Source organism: Schistocerca piceifrons, chromosome 6 (assembly GCF_021461385.2).
Source record: "Schistocerca piceifrons isolate TAMUIC-IGC-003096 chromosome 6, iqSchPice1.1, whole genome shotgun sequence".
Taxonomy (NCBI): Eukaryota; Metazoa; Arthropoda; class Insecta; order Orthoptera; family Acrididae; genus Schistocerca; species Schistocerca piceifrons.
The window spans coordinates 87,719,947-87,737,784 of record NC_060143.1 but is presented as its reverse complement, the minus strand read 5'-3'; the positions used below and the strand labels follow the sequence as shown (position 1 = coordinate 87,737,784).

Below are 17,838 nucleotides of genomic sequence, written 5' to 3'. Positions count from 1 at the left end.
TTTACTTTAACCAATGAGGAACTTATTTACTTTTAACATAAGAACAATAAAATACATACCAAGCCAGCGAAAGTCACTCGCTAAGCTAAATACAGAATAAATGAAACTGCACACCTTTAATTTGGGCTACATCTGTAGTTATTAGTTTCTCCAGCAAAATTTTGGGTTACTTTAAGTAAGAGAAGTTGATACTCAAAATTGCAAATTAGTTAAGCCTCTGTTATGGAATACAAGAATGAACAGTTACTGAGGTAGCAAAATTTAGACTGAAACTGGTTATTAGCAAACAAACAAAATTGGCAATAAATAGTGAATCAGTTTTCATATTTTTATGACACACAATGCTTGAATGGAAAGAAGAGGAACCCTGTTTGGTAGTAATGTCCAAGGATAATGACGACACATTTGTCCTACAAGTTTTAACTATTGCAGTTTATTGTTCAAGAAAGTGAGTCATTAAAGTTTGTTAAAGAAATGTCGTTGGGTAATACTTGTGCAGTATTAGTTATATTCTGTTAGTTAACAGTCTTACGATGTTGAAGTTGTACGAATGATGAAGACTGTAACCGACGACAATCCTGAGCTGCTGCTTGTGGTTGAGAACTAAAAGTCATCTCCAGAGCCAAGGATAATTATTGGACAGGCAATAGTTGGAACTGCAGCTTCCTCCACTTGTCCACTCCAGGCATGCTCTCAATACTCACTAATAAATAAAGTAGATGTGCCTACATTAGCCCGGTCATAGCTGAACACTGCGTCTGTGGGAGCACCGAACAAACACTTCCGCACTCTTTCAATACTGTATCTGCAGTGTCTTCTCTCTGTTTGCAGCGTGACAGAGACACTCCATAAGCAAATATAAATAACGGCACAGCTACTACCATTAAGTCTTTGCTATTGATACACTTAAACAAAATTTCCTTCACCATTACCCAGTAATTTACAATATTTATATTATAATTACAATCAATTATACAGGGTGGTCCATTGCTCGTGACCGGACTAAATATCTCACGAAATAAGCGTCAAACGAAGAAACTACAAAGAAAGAAACTTGTCTAGCATGAAGGGGGAAACCAATAGCGCTATGGTTGGCCCGCTAGATGGCGATGCCATAGGTCAACCGGATATCAACTGCATTTTTTTTAAAAAAATAGGAACCCCCATTTTTATTGCACATTCGTTTAGTACGTAAAGAAATATGAATGTTTCATTTGGACCACTTTTTTCGCTTTGTGATAGATGGCGCTGTAATAGTCACAAACATATGGCACACAATTTTAGAATAACAGTTGGCAACAGGTAGTTTTCTTAAATTAAAATAAAGAACTTAGGTACGTTTGAAAATTTTACTTCGGTTGTTCCAATGTGATACATGTACCTTTGTGAACTTATCATCTCTGAGAACGCATGAAGTTACAGCGTGATTACCTGTAAATACCACATTAATGAAATAACTGCTCAAAATGATGTCCGTCAACCTCAATGCATTTGGCAATACGTGTAACAACATTCCTCTCAACAGCGAGTAGTTCGCCTTCCGTAACGTTCGCACATGCATTGACAATGCGCTGACGCATGTTGTCAGGCGTTGTCGGTAGATCAAGATAGCAAATATCCTTCAACTTTCCCCACAGAAAGAAATCCGGGGGCGTCAGATCCGGTGAACGTGCGGGCCATGGTATGGTGCTTCGACGACCAATCCACCTGTCATGAAATATGCTATTCAATACCGCTTCAACCGCACGCGAGCTATTTGCCGGACATCCATCATGTTGGAAGTACATCGCCATTCTGTCATGCGTGAAACATCTTGTAGTAACATCCGTAGAACATTACGTAGGAAATCAGCATACATTGCACCATTTAGATTGCCATTGATAAAATGGGGGCCAATTATTCTTCCTCCCATAATGCCGCACCATACACTAACCCGCCAAGATAGCTGGTGTTCCACTTGCCGCAGGCATCGTGGATTTTCCGTTGCCCATTAGTGCATATTATGCCGGTTTACTTTACCGCTGTTGGTGAATGACACTTCGTCACTAAATAGAACGCGTGCAAAAAATCTGTCATTGTCCCGTAATTTCTCTTGTGCCCAGTGGCAGAACTGTACACGACGTTAAAAGTCGTCACCATGCAATTCCTGGTGCATAGACATATGGTACAGGTGCAATCGATGTTGATGTAGCATTCTCAACACCGACGTTTTTGAGATTCCCGATTCTCGCGCAATTCGTCTGTTACTGATGTGCGGATTAGCCGCGACAGCAGCTAAAACACCTACTTGGGCATCATCATTTGTTGCAGGTCGTGGTTGACGTTTCACATGTGGCTGAACACAACCTGTTCCCTTAAATAACGTAACTATCCGGCGAACGGTCCGGACACTTGGATGATGTCGTCCAGGATACCGAGCAGCATACATAGCACATCCCCATTGGTCATTTTGATCACAATAGCCATACATCAACACGATATCGACCTTTTCCGCAATTGGTGAACGGTTCATTTTAACACGGGTAATGTATCACGAAGCAAATACGGTCCGCACTGGCGGAATGTTACGTGATAGCACGTACTTAGAAGTTTGTGACTGTTACAGCGCCATCTATCACAAAGCGAAAAAAGTGGTCCAACTATAACATTAGTATTTCTTTACGTACTACACGAATACGTAATAAAAATTGGGGTTCCTATTTAAAAAAAACACGCAGTTGATATCCATTTGACCTATGGCAGCGCCATCTAGCGGGCCAGCCATAGCGCCATCTGGTTTCCCCCTTCAAGCTAGACCAGTTTCGTTCTTTGTAATTTTTTCGTTTGACGCTTATTTCGTGAGATATTTGGCCCGGTCACGATCAATGGGCCACCCTGTATACATTCACAAATAAATACGCCATTACATATTAAATATAGTTTCTGTAATGAAGCTTACAGATTGAGAAATAGCAATATTTCACAAGTTGTCAACTGATATTAAATGGTTAAAAGATTTGAAAGGCGCAGAAGGGATTGTATCTGTATTTTCAGTGTTACACAGTGACATTATTGTGGATGTGTAAAAGCAATAGGGAATTAAAAGCATCCAAGTAGGAGCATTTCTGTAGACATGTATGTACACACAAGTAAATTAAAAACTCTGTCTGAACAGGGGGCGGAAGGCGCAACAATACTGACCGATAGCCGCATCATCTTCAGCCAATAGGCATCACTGGATATGGATTACGAGGGGCTTTTGGTCAGCAGACTGCTCTCCCAAGGGCTGAGTGCACGCCTCTTGCCAACAGCACTCAACAGACCCATATGAGTGTTAACCATGCGGGACACCACTTACTTTGGTGACCTGACAGGCACCAGTGTTACCACCTCAGCAAGGCCACTGGGGTACACACACAAGACATCACTAAATTACAACCGCTTGGAGTGGCCGCGCGGTTTGAGGCGCCATGTCACGGATTGCGCGGTCCCTCCCGCCGGAGGTTTGAGTCCTCCCTCGGGCATGGGTGTGTGTGCTGTTTTTAGCGTAAGTTAGGTTAAATAGTGTGTAAGTCAAGGAACCGATGACCTCAGCAGTTTGGTGCCTTAGGAATTCACACACATTTGAACATTTCTTAAAACTAAATTACACTGTAAACAATTTCTTGCACTTGCGCTGATGCTGCTATCACTGGGGTAGGATAGGAAAAATAACAACTGTCTTTACTTAATAGAAGCAAAAATGTAGGAAATTTTCTTTCATCATCTATTTTGTCTGCACCGAGCTAACAGGGCCCAGCTTCTGCACTGTTCCCAACCACTGCACGCCACTGACCAGCTATCGCTTTAGTAGAGAGAGGCAGTGCAGCTGCTTGCATGAGTGTGTGCATGCAGACTAATGCTCCCTTACCTAGCACTCAAGGAATATACAGCCTTTGCTTGATTGAACACCTACCAGGGCCATCATCTGCAGTGGCCACCATGTGTGGAGGGAGCTTCTGAAAGTCTTAAACAGCCTCTAATAATTTCGTATGATTTATCTCTTATTTGTTGGAAATATTTCCAGAAATGAAGCGCTGTCAACATTCCATCACCCTGACACATTTCCCCATAGCAAGACCTACACAGTACCGAGTTTTATGTCAGCTGACTATATACCAGAGCTCATCAGCAAATTATGAAATATCACCACGTAATCCCATAAGCTCAGTGCAGTACATGTCCCTGCACAACATGTGGCGGAGTAGAACCACCAAACTCCATATGCGACAGTCCTATGCGTCGCAACACCATGCCGAGTGAAATGTTCCTCGTCCATCCAAAGAATATTCGTCAGCGACATGTCATCCGTAAAATGAGCCTCAATATCTTTTGAACTGTTGACCAGGGAAGAGACAAATCCCGTGAAACAGGTTGAGCACTGGCTGTGCTTATAGCTACAGGAACTTAAACTGCCACGGAAATGGGCCACCTCCATCTCCTTGCTGCAGCACCTAATTCACTTGTTTCTTCAAAATTCTTTGGCTCATTTATTTATATCAAGCCTTTTCACCGCTGTTTCTGTTGGCGATATTCCCACAACGCAGCGCTGCTATTCTGCCGTTCTGATAAAAGAACTTTACCAGCAGTGGACGGTCTTTCTTGTCAATAGCCATAGCGTATCTTACGGAAAACTTCAATTTTCTTAACCATTTACACCAACGGTCGCTTCACAAAACAAATAATCATGCGTTGCCAAATGACAAACTGCATACTGACATCACAATAGCACACATTTTATATTATGACTGCTTACAGCGCCATACTTTCATCTGGTGGCAGAACGTGGTAGTATTATTTTATAGCATACTCCAGACGCAATTGACGAACGTAGCTACGACACTTCAGCATCTTGCGTTGAACACAGTACATACTGCAGCAGTTAGAACACCGTCAGTTTAACTATAAGCACTAAACGTGTATCAGGGAAAATAATAAAACTCATAAATTGGTGATCGATACCTTAGTTCACTCCTGTATTCATGATTTAACATACAAATTTGTTATATATACTCATTCTACAATTGGAATTCATCCACATTAAATAGCCTTATCGTTGTTTACAAATAACAATATTGTTTATCTGGTAGTCTTTTTCTTAAACAAAGCAGTCATCGTTTGATGTTAGGTAGTCACATACGTCTACTTTGTTAAAAATCCAAGCAAAATCCTACTTTATAATCCGATTCATAGGGAGGTACATGAAGCTATTGCAATAGTTCAGGCAGCTGGTTCATCAGAACACCCGTTTTGCTGTCGGCCTATTCTACCTTATACGCTATTTTTTAATATTTCTTCTAAATGGTTTGCAATGCTTCTTTGCCGGTTTTTTCCAATACGCCTCTTGTTGCCACAGTATTGTTCCCATGTAGGAAAAACTGTAATTTTGTCTTGACATCATGTCTCTAGAATGTATTGGCATTTCTCTATTAAAGTACAGATATGCGTTGTCATCCCCCCCCCCCCCCCCCCTTATGTCTAATACTCACAGCTTGTGCCATAAATTCCGATTACTTACACTGTTTAATGCTTTTTTTTTCCCTTTTCGTACCCATGTCAAGAATAGCTCTCGTTATGTTCCAAGGTAAACTTGTATGAGCAAATTCACAGTATATGTAGCCGATTAATTGAAATTTGCCGAATTATATTTTGTACGTTACGGATGGTTTGTGCGTTTGCAGAATCAGATGTTTTCCGTTACAGTGCACCCAGATACAGCACCAATTAGCTACTAGCTTAGATGAGTGAACAAATTGCCTCTGGATTGCTTTTCACTCATCGCAAAGCATTTGTTCACAGATATTACATAACACTATAGCTCAAGTCCAGATGTTTTAACAATAGTGCTTGCAGATAATAAAATAATTTTTTTAACCTTGCAGATGGTTGTTTACGTCAAAAAATGGTGGCGTTGTGCAGACTCATGTCTGACAAATCTACGTTTTGAAACTAAAATCATGGTTCGCTAATGCTGTTCAATTGATTTGCAGGATTTAGCGATGTTGCTGCATTACAGTTTGTTACTTTCACATATCTACTACTTAACACTATATGCTCACAATTGACTGGTCGAATTGATATCTACATCTACATCTACATACTACTCCGCAATCCACCATACGGTGCGTGGCGAAGGGTACCTCATACCACAACTAGCATCTTCTCTCCCTGTTCCACTCCCAAACAGAACGAGGGAAAAAGGACTGCCTATATCCCTCTGTACGAGCCCTAATCTCTCTTATCTTATCTTTGTGGACTTTCCGCGAAATGTAAGTTGGCGGCAGTAAAATTGCACTGCAGTAAGGCTAAAATGCTGGTTCTCTAAATTTCCTCAGTAGTGATTCACGAAAAGAACGCCTCCTTTCCTCTAGAGACTCCCTTCCGAGTTCCTGAAGCATTTCCGTAACACTCGCGTGATGATCAAACCTACCAGTGACAAATGTAGCAGCCCGCCTCTGAATTGCTTCTATGTCCTCCCTCAATCCGACATGATAAGGATCCCAAACGCTCGAGCAGTACTCAAGAATAGGCCGTATTAGTGTTTTATAGGCGGTCTCCCTTACAGATGAACCACATCTTTCCAAAATTCTACCAATGAACCGAAGACGACTATCCGCCTTCCCCACAACTGACATTACATGCTTGTCCCACTTCATATCGCTCTGCAATGTTACGCCCAAATATTTAATCGACGTGACTGTGCCAAGCGCTACGCTACTAATGGAGTATTCAGACATTCCAGGATTCTTTTTCCTATTCATCTGCATTAATTTACATTTATCTATATTTAGAGTTAGCTGCCATTCTTTACACGAATCACAAATCCTGTCAAAGTCATCTTGTATCCTCCTACAGTCACTCAACGACGACACCTTCCCATACACCACTGCATCATCAGCAAACAGCCGCACATCGCTAGCCACCCTATCCAAAAGATCATTTATGTAGATAGAAAACAACAGCGGACCTACCACACTTCCCTGGGGCACTCCAGATGATACCCCTCACCTCCGATGAACATTCACCATCGAGGACAACGTCTGATGTTTGCAGTTGTGAGTTCAAGCTCCCACAGTATTCACTGTGCTGATGTCACTTATACGCTAGGAATAAAACCAATCTCGAATCTTTATGGATGGATGGTACAAAAGGCAGAACCACAGGGTTACTGAGACAGATCTATGGTGATCAACATGGACTGAAACTGATTACTATGAACTGCTTAGGGGTTCTCTCCATAAAACATATGTTACCATGGGCGGCAATACAGGCAACTAACGAGGACGCCGCAACCGCCAAGCACAAGATGAGTGGGAAAAGGAAGCTTAATCAACCATAAGGAGGCGCCCAGCGCCCGGACGTACTTACGGTGGTCATCAGCAAGGCTGGGTCCACGGGCGGCTCGTTGGGCAGAGTCCAGTTGATCCCCGGGGCCAGCAGGGCAGCCGCTGCCGCCAGCATGCTCACCGCTTCCATGGCGACCCCTGAAAGTCGAACACCAGTTCTTTGTCACTAGTCGGCCTTCCGTGCTACCAGTATTTAACTGTTAACTGCACTCACGTAGTAATGGAAAGAGGGGGGGGGGGCAGTAATTTTGCACACGTTCGCTCCCCAGCTGTTACGAAATACCAGCGATTTGTAACTCTCGATGTTTTTGTGTTATGCAGTAACTCAGCCACCATGGCCAGATACAACACGCAAAAACTACGAACATTCGAGGAATCTACATAAAATGACTACAGAATTTATACCAAGGGGCAGTAGTGTAACAGGTCTGAATCGGTGTCTCCCATCTGTCGTCTTTTTCTTCGTCATCGTCGTGGTGTCCGTTGCTCGTTGTCACGATTCTCGTACTTTCTTGTTTAATTGTGTCTCACGGGCGCGACTGATACGCAGATATCTCAATAAAGGAGGCGTCACAGGCCTAGCCTAGTTAAAAATCTTCGTACGTGGTTCTCAGTGAAGCTTTCGTAAAGTTCTAGCCCGGTGTGTCAGTCGTATATCTTGAGAGAAACCACAATGTTATTTTTCTGTAATTTTCTCGCTTTATCATAGTTGGCAGGAAACGTGTATGCTAATATTCTCTGTTTTTTGCTAAAATGTTCAATCTCAACTATTATTTAAATACCGAGCGAGGTGGCGCAGTGGTTAGCACACTGGACTCGCATTCGGGAGGACGACGGTTCAATCCCGCGTCCGGCCATCCTGATTTAGGTTTTCCGTGATTTCCCTAAATCGCTCCAGGCAAATGCCAGGATGGTTCCTGTGAAAGGGCACGGCCGACTTCCTTCCCTAATCCGATGAGACCGATGACGTCGCTGTTTGGTCTCTTCCCCCCAAACAACCCAACCCATTATTTAAATATAGCTATCATTCGCGTCAGTCTTTTTCTTTTTTTCAAAGGTTTTGAACAGAACAATCCAATGCGGAGATCGTAGCCTGAGTGGAATGCAATCGATATTACTCAGACAATTGACTGTAGCGCTGCAGCGTATCATACGATAGAGTATTAATTATTTATAAAAAAATCTAGCCTATCTTAGTGCAAAAACACTTCTCTTGCTATTCTTTACAAAATCCATCCACATTACTTCAGTATTTGATTAGGTTTAGTCTCTCTAATATAAACAAATTAAGGCCACTAACTACACACTTTCTAAATGAAATACTGAAACTCCTTTTTTCAGTGTATTTTAGACAACACAGAAACATAGATCAGTGCTCACACGAGCCAACATGAACGCCTCGAAACAAAACTGACGACAATGATAGAATAAAGCAAAAGATTCCAGGTTATTTATAATATTAGAAAAACAAAAAACGAATGTGTTTTAGATTCTGTAGCTCATATTCTCTTAGTTATCTTAATTACTCTTTATTAAATAATATTTAATAAACCTATTTAAAATCATTAATTCTTCATACTGTTCTTTGAACTGAGCGGCTTGAGGCCGAGTAAGAGAGGCTTCATTGCCCTCTGGATTGGGGGCAGCGATTGTTTGCTTCGCTGGCCTCAGTCCCAAAGGAACCACTACGACAGTGAAATACTTCGTAAGCTCTCGGAAACGTCTTTATTTAATTATTTTATTCTTAAACCTTATGAGATTAACACATCGCTCAACAAGTATTGTCAAGTATACTAATTAGGATTATTGAGCCTAGGCAGTTTTGCTCACCAAGATTAAGTATTTCATTTCTAAGTTCTATTTGAACATTAACAGGTTGCTCAACTAAAAACGTTCAGTTACTTAATCTAATATTATATATTTCATTTTTTAAGTTATCAGAGCTTAAACATCAATTCTCATTTATTTATGTCATGAATTTACAATGTTTAATCGTTGTACTCTGGATACCAGACACCTTGGTACATGGAATTTGATTACCAGATGACTTGAGCTGCTATGTCTATAGCTGGTGGTTATGTGACCCGACCTTTCTAGAAGAAAAACAGCAATCTGCCACGTTGTGCCAGATAGCTGAGTCACTAGGTGTATAGCTGGCGGTTATGTGAAACGAGACACTAGTGGGGCCCTTTCTCGATGACTTCTGTCCAATTGAACTGCAAGCTGCCAGCATCTGTATGTCACAATCTGTGGTGCACAACTTACAGCACTCTAGCATTTGTACATGTAACAGTAGTATAACATAATTAAAACTGTTACAATTACTATCCAACATGAAATAAACGCAGATTTATAGTTTAGTGTCTGCTATTTCCGATGTGCACTTCACTTCAGTTTTACACTTCTTTAATACCGTGATGATATGAGCGAATATCAACGTAGCATTATAACTCTCTTGAAACACAGTTGTGTAACACAATTTCCTTCTAATGATTAACCTCGTATAATTCTGTAAACACTGTCAAAACAGTGTCTCAAACAAGTCTTTGCAGATATCACACTTTGAAATTTATCAATTACATTTGTGATCTTTATCTAGAACGTTACAAAATCTCTATTACTTCGGTTAAGTATACATGAGCAATCTCAGATTATTAGCCGTTTATCGAGAACTTATAGTGGATGTTGGTACTGACGGCTGCTGTTTGTCATCAACTACCGCGAACAAAACCACTAAAAAATTACACGAGACCCTTAGAACAATTTTAACTGTTTTCTAATCACATGTAATTTTCTTAGGTCAGGTTTTATTTTGAAAGTTGTTATAACGTGCCCCAAGAATTTCACCTAACACCATACACTGCAACTTTCTTAAATACTCTTTCAAGTAATACTATATGCTCACTCCAGGTTTTAGTGGCTATCAGTAAACATCTACATTTCAAGTAACCTTATATAGTAGTTCTGGTCCTAATACAATGTTCAGTGTTGCGATGAAGATAGCACCACTCGCGTTTAATGTGAAAGCCATAACTTGAAACTGGTAACTTCTTCCATACAAGACAAAGGCAATGAACTTCCTAGAGTTTCTACATAGCTTTACTTGCCCATAGGACGATATTCAATCCAGCGAAGTTGGAAATTAGACCAAGTGAATGCTTCCATCAGGCTTAGCTATGGCTAACAAGGGACTGCTAAAGGTAGAACAGGATGGTACTATTATTTTACAGCGTAGAGTTTTATACATCGCTTTGGACACTCCTTCCTTTTTCGACCAGTGCACAGAATAATGTATTCTACAAAATGTTTTATGAGGATAAACTTCCATGTGATACTCCTAATCTTTTATCACACCAGGTTTTTTTTCAAACACTCGCATATACCTTGACAACCATAGGTGCTCAATCGAGAGATACTCAGATTTTGCTACTTTATGAACTAATGCTGTCACCTGATTCTGCTTCCTTTTTATGAGATGAGTCATTTAAACTAAATTCAGCAGCTATGTGTAATATCTTGGGTTCAACACATTTAAGTTCAATGAGTTGACAATATTTACGACAAAATTCCGAATTTTTAACTTCTTCTAGCTTTACAATGCCACCACTACCTTCTGTAATAAAACTCCTGTTTCGAGATCCATTATCGTCTTACTCTCACACAGAAAATACCAGACTCATATACAGGGCACCTTTAATTTACTTTCTACCAAGAAGGCATTCAAGTACTTTCTTCTGGACTAATATGTCAACCTCTATTTGAAACTTTACAGTCTGCGACTGTACCCCAAAAGCTGTAGTATATTACAACTCTGTACCAGGAAAACCGGAATCTTGTGACCTACACTGATTTGCTTGCGTAAACTCATATTCGTGATTGAAGCTGTAGCCCCAGTATCAATAATTATATCAACAGGTACATCGTGGATTGACACCTTAATCATAAATTGTACCAACTTATTACTTCATGTCTTTATACTTCTTGATTCTGTACTGAGCTCATCTTGCAACTTTACCCCATCATTATACCGTAACATCAAATATGGGTTTCCACACTGCCTTCCACCTTCTCTGCGACCAGCCTCGGAAGGCTACGTGACTCGTCAGTAACTTCGATTAGGTTGTTGTGACCATGATTGAGCTACAACTTCTACAGGTTGTGACTCGTTAAAATTATTCCTTCTACTATTCTGATTCAGCATTTGTAATTGCTGTTCAGTCGCAGTCGCAACAGCAGATGGTTGCCAAGAACTTGAATTATTGTCTCTCCATTCTACGTTGAACTTCCTATCATTATTGTTATTGTATTTACGTTTTCTATTTGAATTATGCTACATTCCATTACTATAATTTTGATTGCCATACAGACGGAAATGCTGGTTACAGTTCCCATTACCGTTACCGGGCCCATTGCCGGAACCATTCCTGTTCTGGTTAAAATTCTGATTGCCCATACTATTGCGGTACCCGTTATTATTATTTCCTCTCGAATTTCCATTAGAATAATTATGGTTATTACCAGTGCAATTATTTTGTTTTATGTCCTCTTGAATTGACATAAATTGTTCGAGATCCATATCTGGTACGTATATGAGTTTCTTTTTTGTACTGATTGGTGATTTGGTCTTTAAGATACGTTGAACCACTCTATGTGAAATGGGTTCTTCCCAGTATCTTGTTACATTAATACAGCTTTCGTAATGCTTTCTCGAACTATCCTTCTTTGGGTTATAGTACTCTGGACTGTAAACTTATATCCGTAACTTCTCTTGTCTACTTGCTGACCAAAATGTTGATATAAACTTTAATTCAAATTCCTCTTATGTGTGACAATATTCAGCTGCATTGTTTGCCCATAACGCAGCATCTATGGTTATATGACATACGAAAAAATGTATCTTATTTTGCTCATGGCACGACCTGGGAAATACAGTCCAAAATTTTTTTTATTAGTGCTATCGGATGTGGAATGTCCTTTTCGGAAGCGAATGTCCGAAATTGTCTATTTTTTAATTATACTCTCTTTGAGTTTGAACAAGGATAGTTACGAAACACTATTTCGAATTTTATTACCACGCTCTGAATATGGATTAAACACGGACTGCTCGTTCCCATATCTTGCTGATTTAAATACATGAGAATCGGTTTCACTAGTCTTTAATTGACTCCGAAACGCCTTCGGTTCTTCACTGCTGGCTGCCAGACTTTCAGTTCCAATTACTTAGAACTTACGGTCAATTACATTTTCCCATTTGGGAATTTCCAAAATAACCTTGTCCTTATTTTCTCTGGAATCTGCATTGATTTCTTCTTTAGTTTCCTGAGCGCTTCTATCTTTTACTAGTATTTTGAACTTTCTCGATTGTTTTATTAATCAATCATCGATATGTTTCTTATTATCTACCTCTAGATTTTCTATTTCCTTGGTTATAGATCCTACTGCTGTCTCTACTATCCTTTGAGTCTCTTCAAAATCTGCAACTTTCATCTTTGACTGGTTTACAAGCCGTGGTAGGCCCCGGTATTTCTTATTTACTTCAGTCAAATTGTTATGTATCTATTATAAGTCGGTGAAGATTTTTCAATCTCTCTCCGCTGTTTCTTTTCCCTTTCTTCATCTCTTTCTTCCAGTCTCGTAAAAAATGCGGTGAAAGGATCAGACAATCTGTCACAGTTCATCACATTTTCTGATTTTACTACAACTACCTCTGTCTCTTCGGGTAGTTGAGGCAAAACACTTTCAGAATCTAATCCGCTACTCCCTAAAATGTATGCAGAATTATCTGAATTCGATGCCTCGCTAACAATTAATTTGGTTGTTACTTCAGATTCCTCACAATCGGTTAAACTTTCTCGTGATCCTAAATCGATTAGTCTGTCTGATTCCATCATTCCCTTTCGTGTTTTTACCATCTCCAGGAAAAACTTATTACGATAAGTACATCTGTTACAATTGTAATCGAAAAACACGTCAGCTGGTCTCCCTAACGCAGTCCGTATCACTGGAATTCCGCAACATATCTAATAACTGAACGTCGGCACTCAGTGTAACTACTATTACAAATTACTACCCTGTCTTATTTAATGTAAGTTAATCTACATTGCATAACAACTTATTATGTTAAAGTACTGCAAAAAAGATAAGATGTCTGAGTACCAACGACTTTTATCTTGTTGTATGTGTGGCTGCTCAGATCAAAGACACGTCAGTCATAAAAGAATTTCTTCACTAACCAAATTTTCGTGGGGCTCAGTCAGTCCACAACTGAAAATAAATTGAGGGCATGGAACAGTAAACAATTTAGATTAATCACATGCATATACTATAAGGTCAAGCCCAGTTGTTAATATTTAACTAATGTTCATCACAGTTCACAGTCCACAGTATTATAAGTTGTGATAATTACCCTATCTTCTTCTTTGTTGAATCAGACAACACGGTGGATAACGACATTTGTGGCGTCTCCCGTCTCTTATCTTTTTCTTCGCCAACGTCGTGGTGAGCGTAGCTCGTTGTCGCAATGTTCCGCTTCTCGTACTTTCTTGTTTAAGTGTATCTCAGGCACGTGATTGATACGCAGATATCTTGCTCAAGCAGACGTCACAGGCCTAGCCTAGCGAAGAATATTCGTAAGTGATTCTCAGTTAAGCTTTCGTAAGGCTCTAGTCCGGTAAGCGATGGATAATCGTATATGTTGAAAGAAACCACTCCGTTATTTTTACGTAATGTTCTGGCTTTATCACACAGTTGGCAGGAAATTTTCATGCTAATATTCTATATCTTTGTCTAAAATGTTCATTGTTATCTATTATATGAACATAGCTATCATTTGCGCCAGTTTTATCCTTTTTACATAAGGTTTTCAAGAGAACAATTCAATCCAGAGATTGAAGCCTGATTTGGACGTAATCGATTGACGTAGCGCTGCAGCGTATCTTACACTAACGCTCTAATTCCTTATGAAAAAATCACAGGTTATTAAAGTCACAGTCTACATTAGGGGAGAAAGATTTCCCTTGCTTTCTTTATGAAATATGTCCACATCACTTGAGTATTTGATTTGGTTTATTCTCTCTCATATACACAAATTAAGGACACTAACTACACGTTTTATAAATGAAATACTGAAACTTCTTTTTTCAATATACTTCCGACAACACAGAATAATACATCAGTGCTCACACGAGCCAACATGAACGCCTCGAAGCAAAGAGGACGACAGACAGAGAATGAAACAAAACGTTCCATTCTATTCGTAATATTAGAAAAAAATACGTATTTTAGATTCTGTGCCTTATACTCTCTTAGTTATCTTCATTACTCGTCATTAAATAATAGTTAATAAACTTATCTAAAGTCATTAATTCATCGTAATGTTCACTGAATTATCTTAAGAGTGATTTCACTGAAGCATCTTTATCAACTTCGATGTGTTAATATTTCTATATTTTAAGTGCTAATGTTGTTCGCGTTGTTTCATAATCATCGATGCACATGCAGCCGAAGTGGCATGTGGCACCAAATAGAAATACTTGTCCCAGGCTGCTGAAAATCCCAGGAGGACTCTCCAAGTTGAAAATGCCATGTACATGTTTTCCTACAGTTGGAAAAAAAATCCTTATCTCTAAAATTTCATGTAACGATAGTTTTTATGACTGGCAACAATTTTCTTTTGGAAAGCATTGCATCACATTTCAGATTAAAAATTTAGAAGTATGAAATTATTTTTGGAATTTTAACTAATATCTGAATCTATATCTTACTGGCAATGCTGTAATACGAAGAGATGGCCCAGAACTGCCGAATTTCGTGATCACCACTGTAGATGGGTTTGTGGGTGACTTTTCGTCCAGGAGAACTGTTGTGTCGTCCTAAGAATGGGTGCCAAAGCGAGGTTGGCAACGTGCACCGAAACCACAGAAGAGTAAGCTAATGAGCCAAAACATTATGACCATCTGCTTAATAGCTTGGTTGTTCTTCTTTGGAACGAAATACATCACTGATTCCCTGTATCAGGTTCAAATGGCTCTGAGCACTACGGGACTTAGCATCTGAGGTCAATCAGTCCCCTAGAACTTAGAACTTCTTAAACCTAACTAACCTAAGGACATCACACGCATCCATGCCCGAAGCAGGATTCGAACCTGCGACCGTAGCAGTCGCGTAGTTCCGAAATGAAGCTCCTAGAACCGCTCGGCAACCACGGCCGGCCTGGGCATCAGGGATCCGACAGCTCGTTGGTAGGTTTTTGGAGTATAGAAATTCCTTGAAGTAGCGGTAAAGGCAGAAGTCGCACTCCAAGTTAATAAGACACAGGAATCAGATCAGGATTGGACGTTCTTTAATCCTCAGATTCGACAACGTTTGGGTGAGAGAATTAAAAACTGCAAAACTACGAAGACCATAAAGACTCTCACGGTATAGACGTAGCGAAAATTTAGGAAGTTGAAGAAAACAACGTAGGTGCAATCAGGAAATGACGATTAGAATTTTATGATCGCTCACATTTTTGGTTTATCGATGAAGAACCGAAACGAATGGCTCGCAGAAATTCACGAAGACCTAAAAGAAATAGGCATACACATAAAAATCTTTCCTGATAAAACGAACTTCAGAAGCTTAATTAACATTTACAAATTCCCTGAGAAGTTTCTTCGACATGCTGTAGGATGGACAAAGGAATGAGAGGCTACGAGTGAAGGCATAAGGGGAGAGAGGGAAAAAGATACGTGCAAATAGCTTCACGTAGGTGCTTTGGGAGCCAATATGGCGTTCAACAATCCAGTGTGGTGCACAGTCCAAAAATATTTAAATACAACTGTTTCTTTCTTTTTAAAAATTGAATCAATTGGCATTACATGAGACAAAGAAGAAGATATGTCTAAATAGCTTCACATAGATGCTTTTGGTGCCAATATGGCGTTTATTTATCAAGTATGGGGCACAGTCTAAACATATTTAAATACAACTTTTTTCCTTCCTTTTTTAACAGTTGAATCAGTGGGCTTTACATGGTGTGATTTTACTATATCTATGCTAGTTCATTTTTTTTGGTGATACGTTACAATACAGCATCACCGGTCAGTTGCGGTCTGACTGTGTTGGTGAGCCAGTAAATTTATCCACAGGGCAGTGACTGCGTCACTGCAATTCACTTTGGAGGTGTGGCGGTGGGACTTGTAGTCCCGTACCACCCTCTGACGGTGACAGTACTACATCAGTCAGGCAGAAAAATTTAGCCTAACGTGGGCAGGAATGATTGGAAAGTATTGGACGCAGAATGGGAGCTAGTCCCGCCAAGGGATGCGTCCGTGGTGGGCGTGCCAGGCCTATCGTTAGCCATGGTCGGAATCCGATTCCTCTAGGATGGTTAGGGGAACCGGATGCTAGTTCATAACTCTACCTGCCTATACGATGGCGCAGTTTATTGATATGACTGCGGCAGCACTAGTTTCGGAGTGATCCGATAAATATTTTAGTCCATCTGAGTTCACGTTGAGCAACAATTGCAAAGGCAGAATTATTGGTGATAGTAAGATGTAACACTGATCATGCTTCTTGCGTACCATTCATGAACAGAACAATTAGAAAAAAAATGATACTGATAACCGGCGTAACCTCTTCAGTCATCGTATAATAGCCATTGAACTACAAACACAGTTTTGTTTAAAACCACTGTCGCCTCGACCCTCAAAATTTATTTATTTTTAAAGGCCACAGCTGCAATTTCGGCCTTCAGTCATTTTCAAGCGGAACCCTACGGAAATCTCGCGCTTCAGTGCATGTAAAAATTAATGATTTTTAAAAATATCCTATATATCTTTCGCAGCTTTCCCCTTGAAAATGGTCGAAGGCTGAACTAAATTCATTTTATAAACAAATAACGTAAACAGTCGAAGGCGACAATTATATCTTTCAAAAACTTTTATTTGTGAAATCCACCCAAGAATAGATATTGCAAATCCAGTAAACTCAAGAACTACAAAGTAAATATTATACGAGTGTTTCAACATTTACAACTAATACCGGTATCCACAGAAGGCGCTGTGTTACGATATAAGAGTGTTCTCAAAAAATAACAGGAATTATGTCATTTCGCGTGTTTTATTAGATTCGGACAGCTGGCAAGCATGACTGAAAAGTATCTGTTTAGTGTTACCACGTCGACTAGTTGATCTGCTGCCAACTGTCAAGAAGGTTACATGTGTTTTGGTGTATCGGTGATTGTTTTTATTGTATGAAAATAGGTCACTGTATTCGTATTAAATTTTGGCGTAAGAACGGACTCAAGTTCGGAAAAGTTTTTTAAATTTTAAATATTGCTTTTGGTGAATCTGCTTTGAGGTGAAAAGGGTTTATGAGTAGTATAAGCGTTTCGAAGGAGGTCGTGAAGATGATGAAAACGACGAGCACCCTGAAAAAATGTTCAAATGGCTCTAAGGACTATGGGACTTTATATCTGAGGTCATCAGTC

General features: G+C 39.8%; 1 protein-coding gene across 3 annotated transcripts in view; it reads right to left on the bottom strand.

Moving 5' to 3' along the window:
- The window catches only part of LOC124802582 (lipase 3-like), a 150,283-nt gene that overhangs the window by 95,178 nt on the left and 37,267 nt on the right, over positions 1–17,838 (bottom strand). For 2 of the 3 annotated variants that reach the window (XM_047263453.1, XM_047263452.1), the window contains exon 2: positions 7,387–7,502. The exons of the other annotated variant lie outside the window; for it this stretch is intronic. In XM_047263453.1, the coding sequence (XP_047119409.1) occupies positions 7,387–7,494 (108 nt within the window). In that variant the 5' untranslated portion in view covers positions 7,495–7,502. The remainder of the gene's footprint in view (positions 1–7,386; positions 7,503–17,838) is intronic. 3 annotated transcript variants of the gene reach the window in all.